The 19,086-nt window shown below is 46.6% G+C and overlaps 1 protein-coding gene across 1 annotated transcript in view; it reads left to right on the top strand.

Annotated features, from left to right (window-relative positions):
• Nucleotides 1-19,086, top strand: part of mthfd1l (methylenetetrahydrofolate dehydrogenase (NADP+ dependent) 1 like) — a 316,218-nt gene that overhangs the window by 286,843 nt on the left and 10,289 nt on the right. The window contains exon 27 of the mRNA XM_072504179.1: nucleotides 17,735-17,847. Within this exon, the coding sequence (XP_072360280.1) occupies nucleotides 17,735-17,824 (90 nt within the window). The 3' untranslated portion in view covers nucleotides 17,825-17,847. The remainder of the gene's footprint in view (nucleotides 1-17,734; nucleotides 17,848-19,086) is intronic.

Raw genomic sequence — 19,086 nt, forward strand, 5'->3', positions numbered from 1 at the left:
TCATGAAGGGTTTTGCTTGAGTAAATAGGAAATCTTTTCACTGACATGAGGGGCAATAACCTGAGAACACAGATTTTTGAAAAGAAACTGATGTGTTGGGTGTTCTGGATCACAAACAAGTCACCAACACTGGAAGTGGTGCAACTCTATTTTATTATAAGGTTAACTATATTAACATACTTGAACTGTGGGTAAATGCAATACCAGCTTTAACTGTTGACCCTTGCCTAGTCCTAACCAGGTGATGCACTCAGCACATGGTGAATGTCTGTGTTGCAGGCTGTGAGCTCTGTGCTCCGAGCTGGATGCTACTAGAATGAGCGGGAACTCTCCTGTCCCCTGTCTTTATAGTGCGTGTGCTCTCACTGGTGATTGGCTGCGGTGTTGTGTATGCTGATTGGTCCCACTGCAAGTCCATCTGTGTGTGTGTGTGTCTGCACCATGATATACTGGTGTATATTATGACATCCCCCCTTTTATATAAAGAATATGTGCCTGCGTGACAATAAATATCGTGTAGTGAATGTACCTGACTGTGTGTGTGCGTGTTATTTACATGACTATGTCCATGAGGCTAATCTATTTACACGGGAAGGTGCCTGGTGCCGAGAAATAGGTTGGCACACCAACAACGAAATGAACATTATATACAAACTACTGGAACGATGAAACAGGATAACAGAACAGATCAAAGAGTCCAACATCGTAAAACTTACAAGTCAAGTCTCTGAGGTGGGTGACTAATTCTGGTTGACCGCCTCAAGGGTGGGTCAGGAGCCACCGGCTAAGGAACGGGCTGGGCCACGGCAGAGTGAGGAGGGTGCAGAGTATTCGGAATCTCCACATAGTCCAGGTTGGGGACAACCGGAGGGCGTGGCACCGGTGGAGGATCACGTAGTGAGCGTGGAACGAGATGAAGGGCACGCCGATTGTGGCGGCGAATGGAACAATCTGGCAGACGAACCAGGAACGAGCGGGGAGACACCTGCCGAAGAACCACAGCAGTTGCAGACCAGCCACCCTCCGGAAGATGGATGCGTACGTTGTCATCCGGCACCAGAGCAGGGAGATCAGTCACCCGAGCGGCATGCGCTGCCTTGTGTTGTGCACAAGACTGTTGCATCCGCTGAAGGACCGGAATGTGGTCGAGGTCTGGGACGTGAATGGACGGCACCGTGGTCCTGAGGGTGCGACCCATGAGCAGCTGGGCTGGCGACAGGCCCGTGGAGAGTGGGGTCGAACGATAGGCCAGCAAGGCGAGATAGAAGTCGGATCCTGCATTGCAGCCTTGCAGAGGAGCCGTTTGACGATGTGGACGTCCTTTTCCGCTTTGCCATTGGATTGGGGGTGCAGGGGACTGGATGTCACATGCACAAAGTTGTACCTGCTGGCAAAGTTGGACCATACCTGGCTCGCGAAGCAGGGGCCATTGTCCGACATCACAGTGAGTGGGATGCCGTGACGAGCAAAGGTCTCCTTGCAGGCACGGATGACCGCCGATGATGTGATGTCGTGCAGGCGTACGACCTCCGGGTAGTTCAAAAAATAGTCTACAATCAGAACATAGTCCCTGCCGAGTGTATGGAACAGGTCAACGCCTACCTTAGACCAAGGGGACGTGACCAACTCACGTGGTTGGGCGGGCTGGAACCGCTGACAGGTGGGGCAGTTGAGCACTGTTGGCGATGTCCTCATTGATGCCGGGCCAATACACAGCCTCTCGGGCCCTCCGTCGGCACTTCTCCACGCCAAGATGGCCCTCGTGTAGCTGTTCCAAAATGAGCTGGCGCATGCTGTGCGGGAACACAATGCGGTCCAGCTTCAGGAGGACACCATCGACTACTGCTAGATCGTCTCTGATATTGTAGAACTGCAGGCATTGGCCCTTGAGCCACCCGTCCGTCACGTGGCGCATGACGCGCTGTAGTAGGGGGTCAGCCGCAGTCTCGCGGCAAATGTGGATAAGGCGTTCATCCGTGGCCGGCAGATTGGAGGCCGTGAAGGCCACATGGGCGTCAACCTGGCAGACAAACCCCTCTGTGTCACACGGGGTGTTGACTGCCCTGGACAGAGCGCCAGCTATGATCAGGTCCTTGCCCGGGGTGTAGAGGAGCTGGAAATCATACCGCCGGAGTTTAAGCAGAATGCGCTGGAGGCGAGGGGTCAAATCATTCGGGTCTTTTTGTATAATGTTGACCAGGGGCGATGGCGGGTCTCGACAGTGAATTGGGGGAGGCCGTACACGTAATCATGAAATTTGTCGACCCCAGTCAACAGGCCCAGGCACTCCTTTTCGATCTGCGCGTAGCGCTGTTCCGTGGGGGTCGTGGCTCGTGACGCATATGCAACGGGGGCCCATGATGAGGCCTCACCGCGTTGCAGGAGCACCGCCCCAATGCCGGATTGGCTGGCATCCGTTGAAATTTTTGTTTCCTTCATGGGATCAAAAAATGCCAATACCGGGGCCGTGGTAAGCTTGGTCTTAAGCTCCTCCCATTCGCGCTCGTGGGCGGGAAGCCATTGGAAATATGTCGTCTTCCTGACCAGGTTCCGGAGAGCTGTGGTTGGGAGGTGAGGTTGGGGATGAACTTCCCCAGGAAGTTGACCATGCCCAAAAATCGGAGGACCGCCTTCTTATCCGCTGGCTTCTGCATGGCCACGTGGCTGCCACCTTGTCCGCATCCGGCCGCACACCCAACCGGGAGATGTGGTCCCCTAGGAACTTGCGTTCCGTCTGACCGAAGGAACATTTGGCTCTGTTGAGGCGAAGGCCTTGGTCCCGTATTCGTTTGAAAACGCGCTGGAGGCGACTGATATGCTCCTGCGGGGTGGTGGACCAAATGATGATGTCGTCAACATAGACGCGCACACCCACAATGCCCTCATCATTTGCTCCATGGTCCAGTGCAATACTTCTGATGCCGATATAATCCCAAACGGCATCCTGTTGTAGCAGTATCTGCCAAACGGGGTATTAAAGGGACACCGCTTTCTGCTGGACCTGTCTAGTTGAATTTGCCAGAATCCTTTTGAGGCGTCAAGTTTGGTGAAGATGTTGGCCCGAGCCATCTCGCACGTGATGTCCTCGCGCTTGGGGATAGGGTAATGCTCCCTTATTATGTTGCGATTCAGATCCTTTGAGTCAATGCAGATCCGGAGCTCGCCGGTGGGCTTCTTTACGCACACCATGGAACTGACCCAGTCGGTTGGTTCCGTCACTCTGGAGAGCACTCCTTGGTCCTGGAGGTCCTGCAGCTGCTGCTTGAGGTGGTCGTTGAGGGGTGCTGGGACTCTGCGAGGTGCATGAACCACAGGAGTGGCGTCTTGGTTGAGCAGGATTTTGTAAGTGTATGGAAGCGTGCCCATGCCTTCGAAAACATCGCGGTGCTGGTCGATGATGGCATTGAGTTGTGCCCTGAAGTCCGCATCCTGGAAGGCAGACGTGTCCTCTGGAGAGCGAGAGAGAGAGAGAGTGTACTCGTTGAATGAGGTTTAGGAGTTTGCACGCCTGTGCGCCTAGCGCAGAGTCCTTCGAGGAGCCCGTGATCTCGAAGGGAAGGATGGCTTTAAGCAAGTTGTGCGTCACTTCAAGTTGGCAGGAATGACGTTGCCATTGTAGTCCACTAGTTGGCAGGTCGACGGAAGAATGGTTGGTTTAACCCCAAGGGTCTAAAAGGCTGACCATGCTAGGAGATTAGCGGAAGCACCAGTGTCCAGGCGGAATCGTATCTGGGATCGGTTGACCGTCAGGGTGGCACACCACTCGTCGTCTGGATCAATGCTGTGCACCGACAGCGGCTGGTGGTTTTGATTCGGGGACAGCCTGTTCTTTGTTATAACAGCGACTCGAAAAGGCTCCCTCAGGTCCTCGGTGTCACTGGTCTGCGGGAAGTCGGAATCGGACTCGGTTTGGGGGTAGGTAACTGCTCGTTGCAGGGTTCTTCGGAGGTTTATTTCATTTCCTGGTTCAATTTGAGGCATTGTGCTGTCGTTCCAGGTGAAGGAAGGTTGTTTTATAGCTTTAAAAGATTTTTTCTTTGATTTGGGATGTTTCCCCTTTAAATGGGCGTGGTCCGGGGCCTCTGACGTCATGACGCGCGTGACGTAGCACGTAGGAGGCGTTTGCACATGCGCAGATTGCGGTTCCTTTACTGATGGCCGTTTTCGAGATTGCGCATGCGCGGCGTCGTGCAACTGCGCAAGTGCAGTCCCTTTAGAAAGATGGCCGCTGACCAAAATCGTTCTCTACTCTGGGATTTGGGCTTCGAGGTGAGTACTGGCGCTTCTCTTACCTTTCCTTGCTGGTTGGAGTGTGTTTTCCTCACAGTATTTGCCGAATTTGTCCAGGACTGCCTGGAAGTCGCTCCTGTTTTGCCCCGTAGAGAACTTGAATTTTTAAAAGATTTCTTCTGCTCTGGCACCGGCGATGGTGAGGAGAAGCTCTGTTTTTTTCAGGATCGGCCAGGTCTTCTAGTTCGGCTGCCATCAGGAAGATTTCAAACTTTTGCCGGAATGCCCGCCAGTTTTCGTGGGGATCGCTGCGGCACTGGAGCTGCTGCGGAACCCGGATCTTGAACATCAGGGGCTGGTTTAGCTCACTGGGCTAAATCGCTGGCTTTTAAAGCAGACCCAGGGAGGCCAGCAGCACGGTTTGATTCCCGTACCAGCCTCCCCGAACAGGCGCCGGAATGTGGCGACTAGGGGCTTTCACAGTAACTTCATTGAAGCCTACTCGTGACAATAAGCGATTTTCATTTCATTTCATTTCATTTTCTTGCCTGGGTATCGTTGCTGGTTGTCACTGTATGCTGAGGTGCCGACGATGCAGAGCGGCGGCGGGTTGATGTTCTCCATACTTCAGGATGCCGGAATGCTGATTAGTTGCAGGTGGGTCTCAGAAGTGCTAGTATGCAACCACTCCTTGTACCATGATGTGTTGGGTGTTCTGGATCACAAACAGGTCACCAACACTGGAAGTGGTGCAACTCTATTTTATTATAAGGTTAACTATATTAACATACTTGAACTGTGGGTAAATGCAATACCAGCTTTAACTGTTGACCCTTGCCTAGTCCTAACCAGGTGATGCACTCAGCACATGGTGAATGTCTGTGTTGCAGGCTGTGAGCTCTGTGCTCCGAGCTGGCTGCTACTAGAATGAGTGGGAACTCTCCTGTCCCCTGTCTTTATAGTGCATGTGCTCTCACTGGTGATTGGCTGCGGTGTTGTGTATGCTGATTGGTCCCACTGCATGTCCATCAGTCTGTGTGTGTGTGTCTGCACCATGATATACTGGTGTATATTATGACAGAAACTAGATCAGAATAATTTATTTTAACACAGTTGAGTTGTTACGATCTGGAATACATTGCTTGGGAGGCTGGTGGAAACAGATTCAGTAGTAACTTTCAAAAGGAAATTGAATGCATACTTAAAAATGAGAAATTTGTAGAGCAGTTGGAATAGAGCAGGGGAGCGAGACTAATTGGATATCTCTTTCACAGAAGGAGCCCAATGGGCTGTGATTCAGCCCAACGAGCAAAAGGATGTTACTGCAGTTGTTTTGCGAGAAGAGGACCTTCTCATGACTGTCTTAATTTGATTTCACGGTTTATCTTTTTGGAATTTGTGTACTGGCCTGTAAACAGGAACTCACAAGATTTGTCCCATGAGTTTTGTAAATTTGGACAAAATACTCCCTCCCCCCCCCCCCCCCCCCCCGCCCCAACCACCACCCCACCCAGCAGTTCTTGTAGAGAAGATTTCCTTGGGTACAGATCTCCAATCATTCAATTTTTTTATTTTTTTTTAATTGAATTAGAATGCCTGGCTCAATGCAAGCAGTATTCTCTTCATACATATCTGCATTGCCCATCAGTGATGAGCATGCAAGCTGATCAAATGACCTGCAGATTTCAGTTGAGTAGGTAAATGGCATGTAAACAATACTCTTAGAATAGTTGGTAAATCTGTAATATTGGAAGTAATATCGAATCACACCATTATATGTGTGTGATGGGAATAACTCTCTGCCTGCCTGGAGTCGCATTACATATTCAGTTATTCTGCCGCCTAGACCGGTTTCTGCAGTACTCACCTCTGATTGATTGAGGCTGCCAAGCTAAAAGCTGCAGTATTTGCACTTTCCTTCCTGATTCAGTTGGACCTTGAAAGTGCTTCTTTATAGTCGCTAAAGATTGCTTCCCATCAGTCACCTCCCAAAGGTTTTTTGGGTGAGGTGGATTATGCAGTTAACTAAACCAATCTTTGGTAACACTAAAGCATTTACCGGATTATTGCAAGGTCCAGCATCCAATAATGACTTGCAAGATACTTTGTGTTCCAGCACAAAAAGCTGATGCTAACTTGCCTCTTGTTTCAGCCTGGTGCTGATTTATTGCCAAATCATGGAATCGCTACAGTGCTGAAGGAGACCATTTGGCCCATCAAGTCTGCACTGACCCTTTGAAAGAGCATTCCACCACAGTCCACTCCCACGCCCTTTCACAAAGCCGTTTAATCTAACCTACACATCTTTTGATATTAAGTGGTCATTTAGCTTAGCCAGTCCACCTAACCTGCGCATTTTGTACAGTGGGAGGAAACCCACGCAGACATTGGGAGAATGTGCAAACTCCACACAGTCACCCAAGGTCGGAATCAAACCCGGGCCCCTGGCGCTGAGAGTGCTAACCGCTGAGTGAAGATATTGGTCAAGTTCCCGGGTATTCACTCACTAACCATTTGGAGTCTCCTTGTTCAAGCTGCACTTTGTTTCTCACATGGCTTTCTTCCCTGTTTCCAGCGCAGTAAATAATACAGAACAGAATTACAGATATAGTAATCTACTGTCTTAGCTTTAGAACATAGAACACACAGTGCAGAAGGAGGCCGTTCAGCCCATCGAATCTGCACCGACCCACTCAAGCCCTCACTTCCACCCTATCCCTGTAACCCAATAACTCCTAACATTTTTGGTCACTGAGAGTAATTTATCATGGCCAATCCACCTAACCTGCACGTCTTTAGACTGTGGGAGGAAACCGGAGCACCCGGACTCCGGAAACCCACACCGGCATTAAAATGGAAGATTAACCATCTCCGTGCCTTTTGCAAAACATCTCTTCTCACAGAAAATTCTTTTGTCAATTTGAGGTTGTAACCTGTGCACTCATTGGGGGTGGGGGGGATGGGGGGCAGCAGAGGGAATGTAGAACCTTTGTGCAATATTGGTTAAAATCCAATTACTGAGCTCTGAAATGGTTAATTCACAGTACAAATGCATCTGCCAAAGTGAGGGTACAGCCATTGGGATACACTGTGAACGTAGTTTTAAACTGCAACAACTTGCATTTGTATAATAATAATCTATTAGTGTCACAAGTAGGCTTACATTAACACTGCAATGAAGTTACTGTGAAAAACCCCTAGTCGCCACACTATGGCACCTGTTCAGGTACACTGAGGGAGGATTCAGAATGCCCAATTCCCCTGACAAGCACGTCTTTTGGGACTTGTGGGAGGAAACCGGAGCACCCAGAGGAAACTCACGCAGACATGGGAGAACATACAGACTCCACACAGACAGTGACCCAGGGCAGCACGGTAGCATAGTGGTTAGCACAGTTGCTTCACAGCTCCAGGGTCCCAGGTTCGATTCCTGGCTTCGGTCACTGTCTGTGTGGAGTCTGCACGTTCTCCCCGTGTCTGCGTGGGTTTCCTCCGGTTTCCTCCCACAGTCCAAAGATGTGCATGTTGGGTGGATTGGCCATGCTAAATTGCCCTTAGTGTCCAACGGGGTTGCTGGGTTACGGGTATGAGGCAGGGCGGAGTTGTGGGCTTAAGTAGGGTGCTCTTTCCCAGGCCTGATGGGCCAGATGGCCGCCTCCTGCACTGTAAATATCAATGAAAGCCAGGAATTGAACCTGGGGACCCTGGCGCTGTGAAGCAACAGTGCTAACCACTAAAATATCTCCAGTTGCTTCACAGGAGGTATTGGCCCCCGTGGCCAAATGTTTAGTCAACAAGGTTAGTGTTTTAAAATGTGGAAAAAGAGTGGAGAGATTCGGAGAGGGGATTTCAGAGTTTAGTACTCGAGCCATCCAAAGACAGCTGCCAGTGCTGTGTAATCTGGGAATTTCCAAGAGGCCAGGATTGGAAGAATGCAAAGTCTATAGGACAGGAAGAGATTAGGAGAAAGGAGGGGGTGAGGCTACAGAAATTTGAAAACCACGATTAGACTTATTTAAAAATAGAGAAACCAGGAGCCAATGTAGGCCATCAAACACAAACGGTGATGGGTGAATGGGGCCGGGTGCGAGTTAGGAGATGGATATTAGTGTTTTGGTCAACTCCAGTTAGTGAAGGGTGCTAGATGCAAAGCCTTGTCAAACATGGCTCAAGATCAGGTAGAATCTCATTATTGGAAATGATCCGATTCACCTCCAGATAGAAGCTGTGGGGGGAGAAACGGTGTATATAGCAGAGCCAAAAGGCAATGGGCTGGACTTAATGGGGCATCATAGTTCCCACACCACTGCGTAAAAAGTTGGATGCCAGCCACAATCCCGATAGTAGCTACACAACCATTTAACACCAGGCGGAATGTTAATTAGTTGTCTTCAGGACTTCTGCCCCTCTCAGGAGGAAGTTCTGCCTTAGAGTAAAGATGGCCAGCAGCTCTAGTTTCAGCAGCACGTCTGGGAACAGTGGTCACAGCTGGGACAACAGGCAATCTCACCATGCTGAGGAGCCCAGGTAAGACTGAATCACTCTGGAGCCAGGTTAGTTGACCCAAGTGAAGGGAGTGATGGGCTGGGTCTGTTAGGCAGAGGGGTCTTTGTTAAAGGATGGGGCAATGGCATGGGACAGTGCCTCTAATCAGCCTGGGGGCCTCCAAAAGAAGTTGTAACTGCCCTGCCCAACACCAACTCATGCGGTCAAACCTGCCAGGCAGATGAGGCCCTTAAGTGGCAAAGAGCAGGCATCCCCTGTTAAATTGAAGTAAAAGAACCGATGGCAGGTATGTGACGGGTATGGATTTTGCATGCGCCCTCAAACACGCCGACAGAGGAGCGTATTATACAGCACAATGGTTTCAGTCTCCCTTATATTTAATTATAGAGACAATTGGACATAGTGTATACCCAATAAAAGGGAGTATTTATTATTCATGCCCCACAGATGGATATTGTTGAATTTTGATTGCGATGAGACTCGCTTGCACTTCTCTCTGGCTATTCGTGGGAGGACGGCCTTGCATATACAAGCTTGACTTTTTAAATCTTTTATCAGTTTAAATTGAATCTACTCCCAACTGTGCAGTAATCTCAGTCACATGTAGGAACGACAATTCATTCCTCCTTTTGTCCATTTGTTGTTGAAGCCTTTCACCTTAAATATTTTCAGAATATAAGTAGTACAGTGAATCCATCAATCAGGGAATCCAAGCATATTTAAAGAGATTGAGAGGAGCATAACGTATGGTATGGCAATCTAATGGTTTTGAACTTAACTATGAACCAGGAGTCCCACCGCAGAAAGTTGTGAAATTGAATTCAATAAATCTACTCATTTGTGGCTGGCTGCAGGGCAGTTTACCATGAAGCTGTTAAATCATTGTGAAACTCACTTGGTTCACTCATCCTTCATGAGGTGGGGATCTACTGTCCTTGCCTACTTTGACTCTGGTCCCACCCCATGTGGTTAACTCTTGATGAGCTCAAGACAACTCAGGTTGGGCAATGACCGTATGTGCAATGCACATGATTTTCCTACCACACTCCCCGCAATGTATTGTATAGGACATGCATGCTACCTTGTCGAAAGTCGTTAAGGCCCATAATGTGCACAAGCCATACTCCCAAGTGGTCAGTGCCTATTTAGGATGTCAGTAAAAGTAACCATAAAGCTATTAGATTGATGTTTAAAATAAATCCTCGAATGATGCACTAATGATCTTCAGGGAAGGAAATCAGCTGTCCATTTTTTCTATTCATTTACAGGATGTGAGCATTGCAGACTAGGCTGCCATTTGTGGCCTGTTCAGCATTTATTGCCTAACCCTAACCTCGTGAAGCCTTCTTGACAGCTGAGTGGTTTGCGAGGCAGATTCAGTCATGGTTAAAAATTAATTGCATTGCTGCAAGTCTGGAGTCACATTTAGACTAGACCAGATAGGAATGGCTGGTTTCCTTCCATAAAGGCTGACATTATGAGAAATGTACAGAACCATAAGGGGTAATGTTATGTCCGTATCAACCACTAGAGGGAGCTAGATGCAGAACTATATAAAACATCGATGCTGTGCCTTCTGGGAGAGAGTTGAGGAGAAGGTTAGAGAACAGACTGTAGGAAAGATAGTGTGAGTAAGAGCAAATCATAGTTATTGCATTAGTGTAGAGATTAGTGATAGATGAGTGTAGATTGTATGGTTATTGTCAATTGTTCATTATATAGAAGTTAGAGTCGAATTCAGTTAAGTAGTATAAATAAATCTTTAGCTTTGTTTAATATAAAAGCTAGTTGTGGTCTTTGTGAACACCTATGCCAACCATCCTAAGATCTGAACTACGCAAAAAACACCACAAGGGCTATTAGTAAACCAGGTAGGTTTTTACAATTGATAGTGACATGGTCACAATTACTGGTACCTACTTTTATTTCAGATTTACCTAACAGAATTAAAATGGGATTTGAATTTGAGTCTCTGATCATTGATTTCTTTGACCTCTTGATTTCTAGTCTGCTCACATTACTACTATTCTGCCGTTCCCATAACCTTGTCTGGTCTGGCTTATAATAAAGCTTCAGTCCCACACCATTGCTGACTCCTTTGAAATAGCCTTGCCAGCCACTTGCTTGTATCACCACATCCTCAGAGTGACTATGGACAAGCAATAAATGGCAGCCTTGACAAATACAAATCCCAAAGATGTTTGAAAAATATACTATCCAAGGCTGTGATATGCCATTTTAGTGGCATGGAAGGCTAGTAGTGTGGGGGAGTGCCATGGATTTGTTTGAATATTTTTATTTTAAAATTTCTTGAAGCTATGCAATTCTTGGGGTTTTTACCTGGTGGCCTCACAACTGCCAGAATTTTAATAGATTTCATGAGTCATTGCCTGCTCCAGTACCACCAATCTAATTAAAAGAATGATTTATGGTGTTTTTTTAATATCTCGCTACTTAAAATTCAGGTGGGATAGCTACGCAGCAAGTCTTGTCGGTGCTGCAGTGTGAAATGTGGACTAGACTGTACAGAATGCACCTTTACATTGATGCCCTTCTTCCTGCTCTGTTTCCTGACAATGGCTGCTTATGCAGACTAGGCCCATGAGTTTATTGCAGTCTCTGCTGCCAATCAATTCAGTTCTGGAAAAGCAGTGCACCCTATTGTTACTGTAAGAAAGGAAGAATTACAATTTGAAATACCATAGAATTTACAGCCCAGAAACAGACCAAACTGAATTTTATGCACCCAACAAGTCTCGTCCCTTGTTCTCTCTCTCCCTTTGTGAATATCCTCCCTTTCCTATCTCCTCCATGTGTTTATCTAGCTTTCCCTTAAATGCTATTTACCTCAACTGCTCCGCATTCTAACCATTTCCTGGGTAAAGATATTTCTTCTGATTTGCTTATTGGATTTGTTAGTGACCATCTTGTATTTATGATCCTTAGATTTAGACTCCACGAATCGTGGGAACATCATCATAAAAACACAGGAGGCCATTAGTCCATGGAGACTAGGTCAGCTCTCTAGAGCAATGTGGTCAGTCCCATTCTCCCACTCTGTAACCATAGCCTTCAAGTTTATTTCCCCCAAGTGTCATCTGATTTCCTTTTGAAATCATTCACCATCTCCACTTCCACCACCCTTGTAGATAGTGAGTTGCAGGTCATTACCACTCTCAATGTAAGGAGAATATCCCCAGCTTCTCCAAACTAACTTTATAGCTAAAATCCCTCTGCTCCAGAACCATTCTGGTTAATTTCCTCTACACCCTTTCAAGGACCCTCTCATTCTTCCTCAAATGTGGTGACTAGAACTGGGTGCAACATTCTAGTTGTGACCTAATCAGAACTTTAGAAACATCCAGTATGACTTCCCTGTTTTGTACTCCATACCTCCATTTATGAAGCTTATGATCTTGTATGCTTTGCTAACTATCTCAATATGCCCTGCCACCAGATGAACCACCAGTCTTCTCTGTCCCTGAACACACTTTAGAACCCTGCCATTATGTAAATATTGTCTCTCCTTAATGCTTCTGTCAGAATGCACCACTTCAAACTTCATTGCAATAAATTAAACTGAAAGTGACAATTCCGAAGGTGGAGCCTCTTGCCAAGTTTACATGACCCATCCTTATAGTATAACTCTTTAAGCCCTGCTATCATTTTGGTGAATCTGCACTGCACTCCCTCCAAGGCAAGTACATCCTTCCTAAGGCATGGTGCCCAGAGCTGACCTGAATCCTCCAGATGGGGTCTGACCAAGCTTTATACAACTGAAAAATCACTTCCTCTTCCTTTGTATTCCAGCCCCCTTGAGATAAAGGCAAACATTCCATTAGCCTGTTGTCTTTTTGCTAAGATCAACATTTCCTTTCAGGAATATAAAAATTGTTGAAATTAGCAGGCTATTTTTTCCCATATTTTAAGAACAAAACCTAATACAAAGATTACAAGTTAGTGGGGAAACTCTTAAAACAATTGAATGTTCAAATGCTTTTTTAAAGATATGATTTAGTCCAAAGATGTGCAGGTTGGGTGGATTGGCCATGATAAATTGCCCTTAGTGTGTCCAAAATTGCCCTTGGTGTAGGGTGGGGTTACTGGGTTATGGGGATAGGGTGGCGGTGTTGACCAAGTAGGGTGCTCTTTCCAAGAGCCGGTGCAGACTCGATGGGCCGAATGGCCTCCTGCACTGTAAATTCTATGAAATTGCTTAATCTGCAACTGGAGCTTTGCCATATCTAATGAGTCCATTTATTTTTGTCCTGACTCCTCGATTTAGTTCTGATCACTCAATGTTCTTTTTGTGTTAAAGTATTTGAATTACCCAATACTTGAATTGTGCAATTAAGAAAGAGCTTAGTGAAAATTTATTTTTTGTATAATCTTTCTGAATCTGTGGTGCATTTTTATATTCTACAACTTTATTTAGGTGGTCTACGAAACTCCTTAACAAAATGAATTGCACTATGCTATTCTGCTTTTGACGGGCATATTTTAATTTAATTCCTATGCTGTGAACAGGGATTGCAATTATTGTCCCTCCCTAGTTGCCCAGAGATTTTGATATAACTGTGGACGTTGCTCGGCCACTTCAGAGGGCACATAAGAGTTAACCAGGTTAGTGTGAGGACTGGAGTTAAAAATAAGCCAGACCAAGTAGGTTGGCAGATTTTCTTCCTTCCCTAAAGGACATTAGAGAACCAGTTTATAATAATCCAACTAGTTACTTGGATTTTGTAAACTGAATTCAAATTTTTATGGGATAAATGGGATTTATCCTAGGATTCTATGGGAAGCTAGGGAGGAAATTGCTGAGCCTTTGGCTTTGATCTTTATGTCATCATTATCTACAGGAATAGTGCCAGAAGACTGGAGGATAGCAAATGTTGTCCCCTTGTTCAAGAAGGGGAGTAGAGACAACCCCGATAACTATAGACCAGTGAGCCTTACTTCTGTTGTGGGCAAAATCTTGGAATGGTTGATAAGAAATAGGATGTACAATCATCTGGAAAGGAATAATTTAATTAGAGATAGTCAACACGGTTTTGTGAAGGGTAGGTCGTGCCTCACAAACCTTATTGAGCTCTTTGAGAAGGTGATCAAACAGGTGGACGAGGGTAAAGCAGTTGATGTGTATATGGATTTCAGTAAAGCGTTTGATAAGGTTCCCCACGGTAGGCTATTGCAGAAAATACAGTGGCATTGGATTCAGGGTGATTTAGCAGTTTGGATCAGAAATTGGCTAGCTGGAAGAAGGCAAAGGGTGGTGATTGATGGGAAATGTTCAGCCTGGAGTCCAGTTACTAGTGGTGTACCACAAGGATCTGTTTTGGGGCCACTGCTTTTTGTCATTTTTATAAATGACCTGGAGGATGGCGTAGAAGGATGGGTGAGTAAATTTGCTGATGACACTAAAGTCGGTGGAGTTGTGTACAGTGTGGAAGGATGTAACACGTTACAGAGGGTCATCGATAAGCTGCAGAGTTGGGCTGAGAGGTGGCAAATGGTGTTTAATGCAGAAAAATGTGAGGTAATTCATTTTGGAAGGAATAACAGGAAGACAAGAGTACTCGGCAAATGGTAAGATTCTTAGTAGTGTGGATGAGCAGAGAGATCTTGGTGTCCATGTACGTAGATCCCTGAAAGTTGCCACCCAGGTTGAGAGGGTTGTTAAGAAGGCATACGGTGTGTTAGCTTTTATTGGTAGAGGGATTGAGTTTCTGAGCCATGAGGTCATGTTGCAGCTGTACAAAACTCTGGTGCGGCCGCATTTGGAGTATTGCATGCAGTTCTGGTCGCCGCATTATAGGAAGGATGTGGAAGCATTGGAAAGGGTGCACAGGAGATTTACCAGGATGTGCCTGGTCTGGAGGGAAGATCTTATGAGGGAAGGCTGTGGGACTTGAGGTTATTTTCTTTAGAAAGAAGAAGGTTAAGAGGTGACTTAATTGAGGCATACAAGATGATCAGATAGGGTGGACAGTGAGAGCCTTTTTCCTCGGATGGTGATGTCTCGCACGAGGGGACATAGCTTTAAATTGAGGGGAGATAGATATAGGACAGATGTCAGAGGCAGGTTCTTTACTCAGAGAGTAGTAAGGGCGTGGAATGCCCTGCCTGTAACAGTAGTGGACTCGCCAACATTAAGGGCATTTAAATGTCATTGGATAAACATATGGATGATAAGGGAATAGTGTAGATGGGCCTTCGAGTGGTATCACAGGTCGGCGCAACATCGAGGGCCGAAAGGCCTGTACTGCGCTGTAATGTTCTATATTCTAAATTGCATATTAGAACTTGGATCTCTGAATTACTTGTCCAATAACACTATATTATCAAAGCATGTCATACCCAACTTTGGGCTACCTGTAGTTTGAACTGTTCCTGTGGTTTTAATACTGCAGTGTTTAGTATTGGCCATGGCTCAGTGGTAATGCTTCTTCACTTTTTGGATCAGAAGGTTGTGGATTCTTGAGCACTAAATCTAGACTGAAACTTCATTGCAGTGCTGACGGAGTGCTGCATTGTTAGAGGTGCTGTTTTGTGGATGAGGTATTAGAAAAAAGACTCCGCCTGCTGCCTTTTGTGGATGTCAAAGATCCCATGGTAATATTTGAACATCATTAAAACATTGTTATTGGTTGTGTGACCTTTGCTGTGCACACTTTAGCTGCCATGCTTTCTGTGTTACAACAATGAGTACACTTCAAAAAGTACTTAATTGACAGTAATGTGCTGCGAGAGATCCGGATGTGACAAAAGATATTGTATATCTTTCAGTTAGTGCTATCTACACATACTTTCAATTAAATTTAAATTTGCCAACATAATATAATACTCCAGAATTTCACGTTATCAGTGTGTGACATCAAAAATGTTTAGAATGCTTGCGATCTTGTAAAAGTTCTTTTGTGATTACCTGCTGCTGGGCAGCACAGTGGTTAGCACTGCTCCATCACGCCGCCGAGGACCCAGGTTCAATCCCGGCCCTGGGTCACTGTCTGTGTGGAGTTTGCACATTCTCCCCATGTCTACGTGGGTCTCGCCCACACAACCCAAAAAGATGTGCGGGGTAGGTGAATTGGCCACGCTAAATTGATGCTTAGTTGGGGGGGGAAAGAATTGGGTATTCTAAATTTATTTTTTTTAAAGATTACCTGGTGCAGCCGGTTACTGTCGGGAAATTGTGACCATTAATGTTGATAAAATCCATGGGCGCGATTCTCCCATGCCGCACCGTATGGGAGAATCGCCGTTTGCGCCATTTTCTCCCACAGCGCCGGTTCAACGCCAGCAGGTGATTCTCCGAGGAGCGGCGAACCGGTACCATTTGCGCCGGCGCGTTTGGCGCGGCGGCGGTCACGGGCCACCGATTCTCCAGCCTTGATGGGCCGAGCGGCCGCGCGAAAACAGCAGAGTCCAGCCGGTGCCGTTCACACCTGCTCGCAGCCGGCGGGAGCTCTGCGTGTAGGGTCGGGGGGGGCGGCCTGTGGGGTGGGGGGGAGGGAGGGGATGGAGAAAGCACTCCTTCACCGGGCGGGGGCCTCCATGGGGTCTGGCCCGCGATCGGAGCCCACCAATCGGCGGGACTGCCTCTCCAGCCCCGGCCCTATTTTATTAAGCGGCTGGCCCCTGAACCCCTACGCCATGTTGCGTCGGGGCCAGCGCACTGAGGAAGTCCCCCGCACATTCGCGGGTTGGCGCGGCCCAACTGCGCATGCGCGGTTTGGCGCGGCGCCCATTTGGCACCGGGAAGGGAGGCTGGAGCGGCATGAACCGCTCCAGCGCCGTGCTGGCCCCCCGTGGGGGGCAGAATCGGTAGTGCCCACTCCCGTTTTGCGCTGTCGTGAAACGCGACGGCGTTAACGACGGCGCAAACACTCTGTCTCCATTTCGGAGAATCGCGCCCAGAGTCTTTCGTGTGCATTAGGTGATTTTATCTGTTGTGTGACCATCGGGCAGGTTAGCTTTCATCAGCTTAAAAGTATGTTTTATTTCCCCCAGTCGTGGTTTTATAAATCCTCCCCTTCGCCCATTGGGAAAAAAATAATTGGGTACTCGAAATCTATTTAAAAAAACAAAAATAAAAAGATAATATCAGTGCAAATCCAGAACACACTTCCCCAAAGCTCTGGATACTGGAGTTCAATTGAAAATTTCAAAACTGAGATAAATACATTTTTGTTGGGTAAAGGTAGTGGAATAAAGGTGGGTAAATGGGTTCACAGTACAGATCAGCCCTCGCCTACCAGTAAATGAATGGCAGCAAAGATTGGAGAGGCTGAATGGCCAGCTCCTGTATGTAACATTACAGGCTGCTTCAGGAAACTAAAAACTGATCAGCGTATTGTCTACATCTACATAGATGGGCACGTGTACACAGGTACATGCATGCACAGATATGCATGTAGACACTCACAGACAAGTAAAGGCCTTATTTTGATAAGGGAGGAGAATACTTTTGAATGAAAAATTGTTGGACTATTTGTGAATGGAATCAATTTGAAGATGACATGTTCACCTATTCTAGTTGCGAGGTAGGATTTGAGGGCTTCTCAAGGATGTAGTACTGGGCAGGAGTGTATGGGGGCTGTTGGTTAGCAGTGTGTGAGGGCTGTTGTTTAGCGGCGTACGGTGGTGCGAAGTTTCTGGTAGGTTTTCTGCAATGATTCGTCTGATCTTCTAGCCTACCTTTGGGGATCCCCTCCCCTGAAAAATTGTTTGCCTTGTTTGGGGATCCTTCCAGTTACTTCAAGAGATCTGTCTTCAGGGACAGTAAAATATTGCAGCCCTTGTGCCTTCACCCCATGATTACTGTCTCTGAGTGTCATTGAGTGTGTCTTCACAGTTTAACTTGCAATTTGTGCAACTAGCACTTATTCATGAACTAGCATGGGACAGATGGGATAAATGACCTCCCTCTGTGCTCTGTATTCTGTAATATGTATTTTTAACTCTCCCTTTCAGTCTTGTGCTCTTTGGTTCCTTACAGATGAGCACCATGCCAGGGCTACCCACTCGGCCCTGTTTCTACGACATTGACCTCGATTCGGAGACAGAGGAGATTAGAGGATTGTTCTAAAGGCAACAGCTGTGAAACCTCAGGTATTGCTTCCCTGATGCACTCTTATTCTTCATGTTAAAGACCCTTGGCTTGTATTCCCTTGAGTTTAGAAGATTATAGGGTGATCTATTTGAAGTTTTTGATAGAAAAGCAGGATCTAATAGAGTAGATACAGAGAAGCTGTTTCCTCTGTTGGGGAAATCCAGCACAATTGAGGGTGCAATTTTATTTAAAATTTGAATCCGGTCATTCAGAAGGGAAATCGGGAAACGCATTTTCGTGCACACAGCAGAAGAAATGGGGAACTCTCCCTCAAATGTGGATGATGGAGCACTCTAGAATGAGATCAATAGATTTTTGTGAGAACAGGGTATTGGGTGAATGATGTTTAGGTGTAGATCAACCATGATCTAATTGAATGGTGGAGCAGGCCACAGGGCCTGAATAACTGTTTCCAGTTCCTTCGGTCCAGAAGTAAGGCTGCTATCTAACCCACTGCATCATCTAATGCGCATGAGCCAGAACAGCACGGTGGCTCAGTGGTTAGCACTGCTGCCTCACGCCGCCGAGGACCCGGTTTCGATCCTGGCCCCGGGTCATTGTCTGTGTGGAGTTTGTATATTCTCCCAGTGTCTGCGTTGGCCTCTCCCCCACAACCCAAAAATGTCCAAGTTAGGTGAATTGGCCACGCCAAATTATCCCTTAATTGGAAAAAAATAGAATTGGGTACTTTAAATAGATTTTTTTTAAATGAACATAAGCCTAAAGCATAAAACTGTCCCTAGTTTAGAACTATGTTTTGCAACAGCCAACAAGGCCCAAGAATGGTCGGCTTGGAACAAAATAAAACTGGAGTGGAAAAATAAAACTTGACCTTCAGTTTTATGTAGACCGAAGTGAACAGCACCGTTTTCAAGACACAAAACACATCAGGATTTCTTCTCAATATTCAACTCCTGACTATTGTGTAGTTTCTTGCCCTTTATTTATTGGTAAATTAGAGTTCTTTTTTATAAATAAATTTAGAGTGCCCAATTATTGTTTTCCAATAAGAGGCAATTTAACGTAGCCCATCCACTTACCCTGCACATCTTTCGGTTGTGGGGCGAGACCCACGCAAACACGGGGAGAATGTGCAAACTCCACACGGACAGTGACCTGGGGCCAGTATCGAACCCGGTTCCTTGGCTCATTGAGGCAATAGTGCTAACCACTGTGCCACCAATTCTGTAGAGTTCTAATATGTGTTAGAATGTAAGCTTTGTGGGCGGTACGGTATG

This window comes from Scyliorhinus torazame, chromosome 1, assembly GCF_047496885.1.
Source record: "Scyliorhinus torazame isolate Kashiwa2021f chromosome 1, sScyTor2.1, whole genome shotgun sequence".
NCBI lineage: Eukaryota > Metazoa > Chordata > Chondrichthyes > Carcharhiniformes > Scyliorhinidae > Scyliorhinus > Scyliorhinus torazame.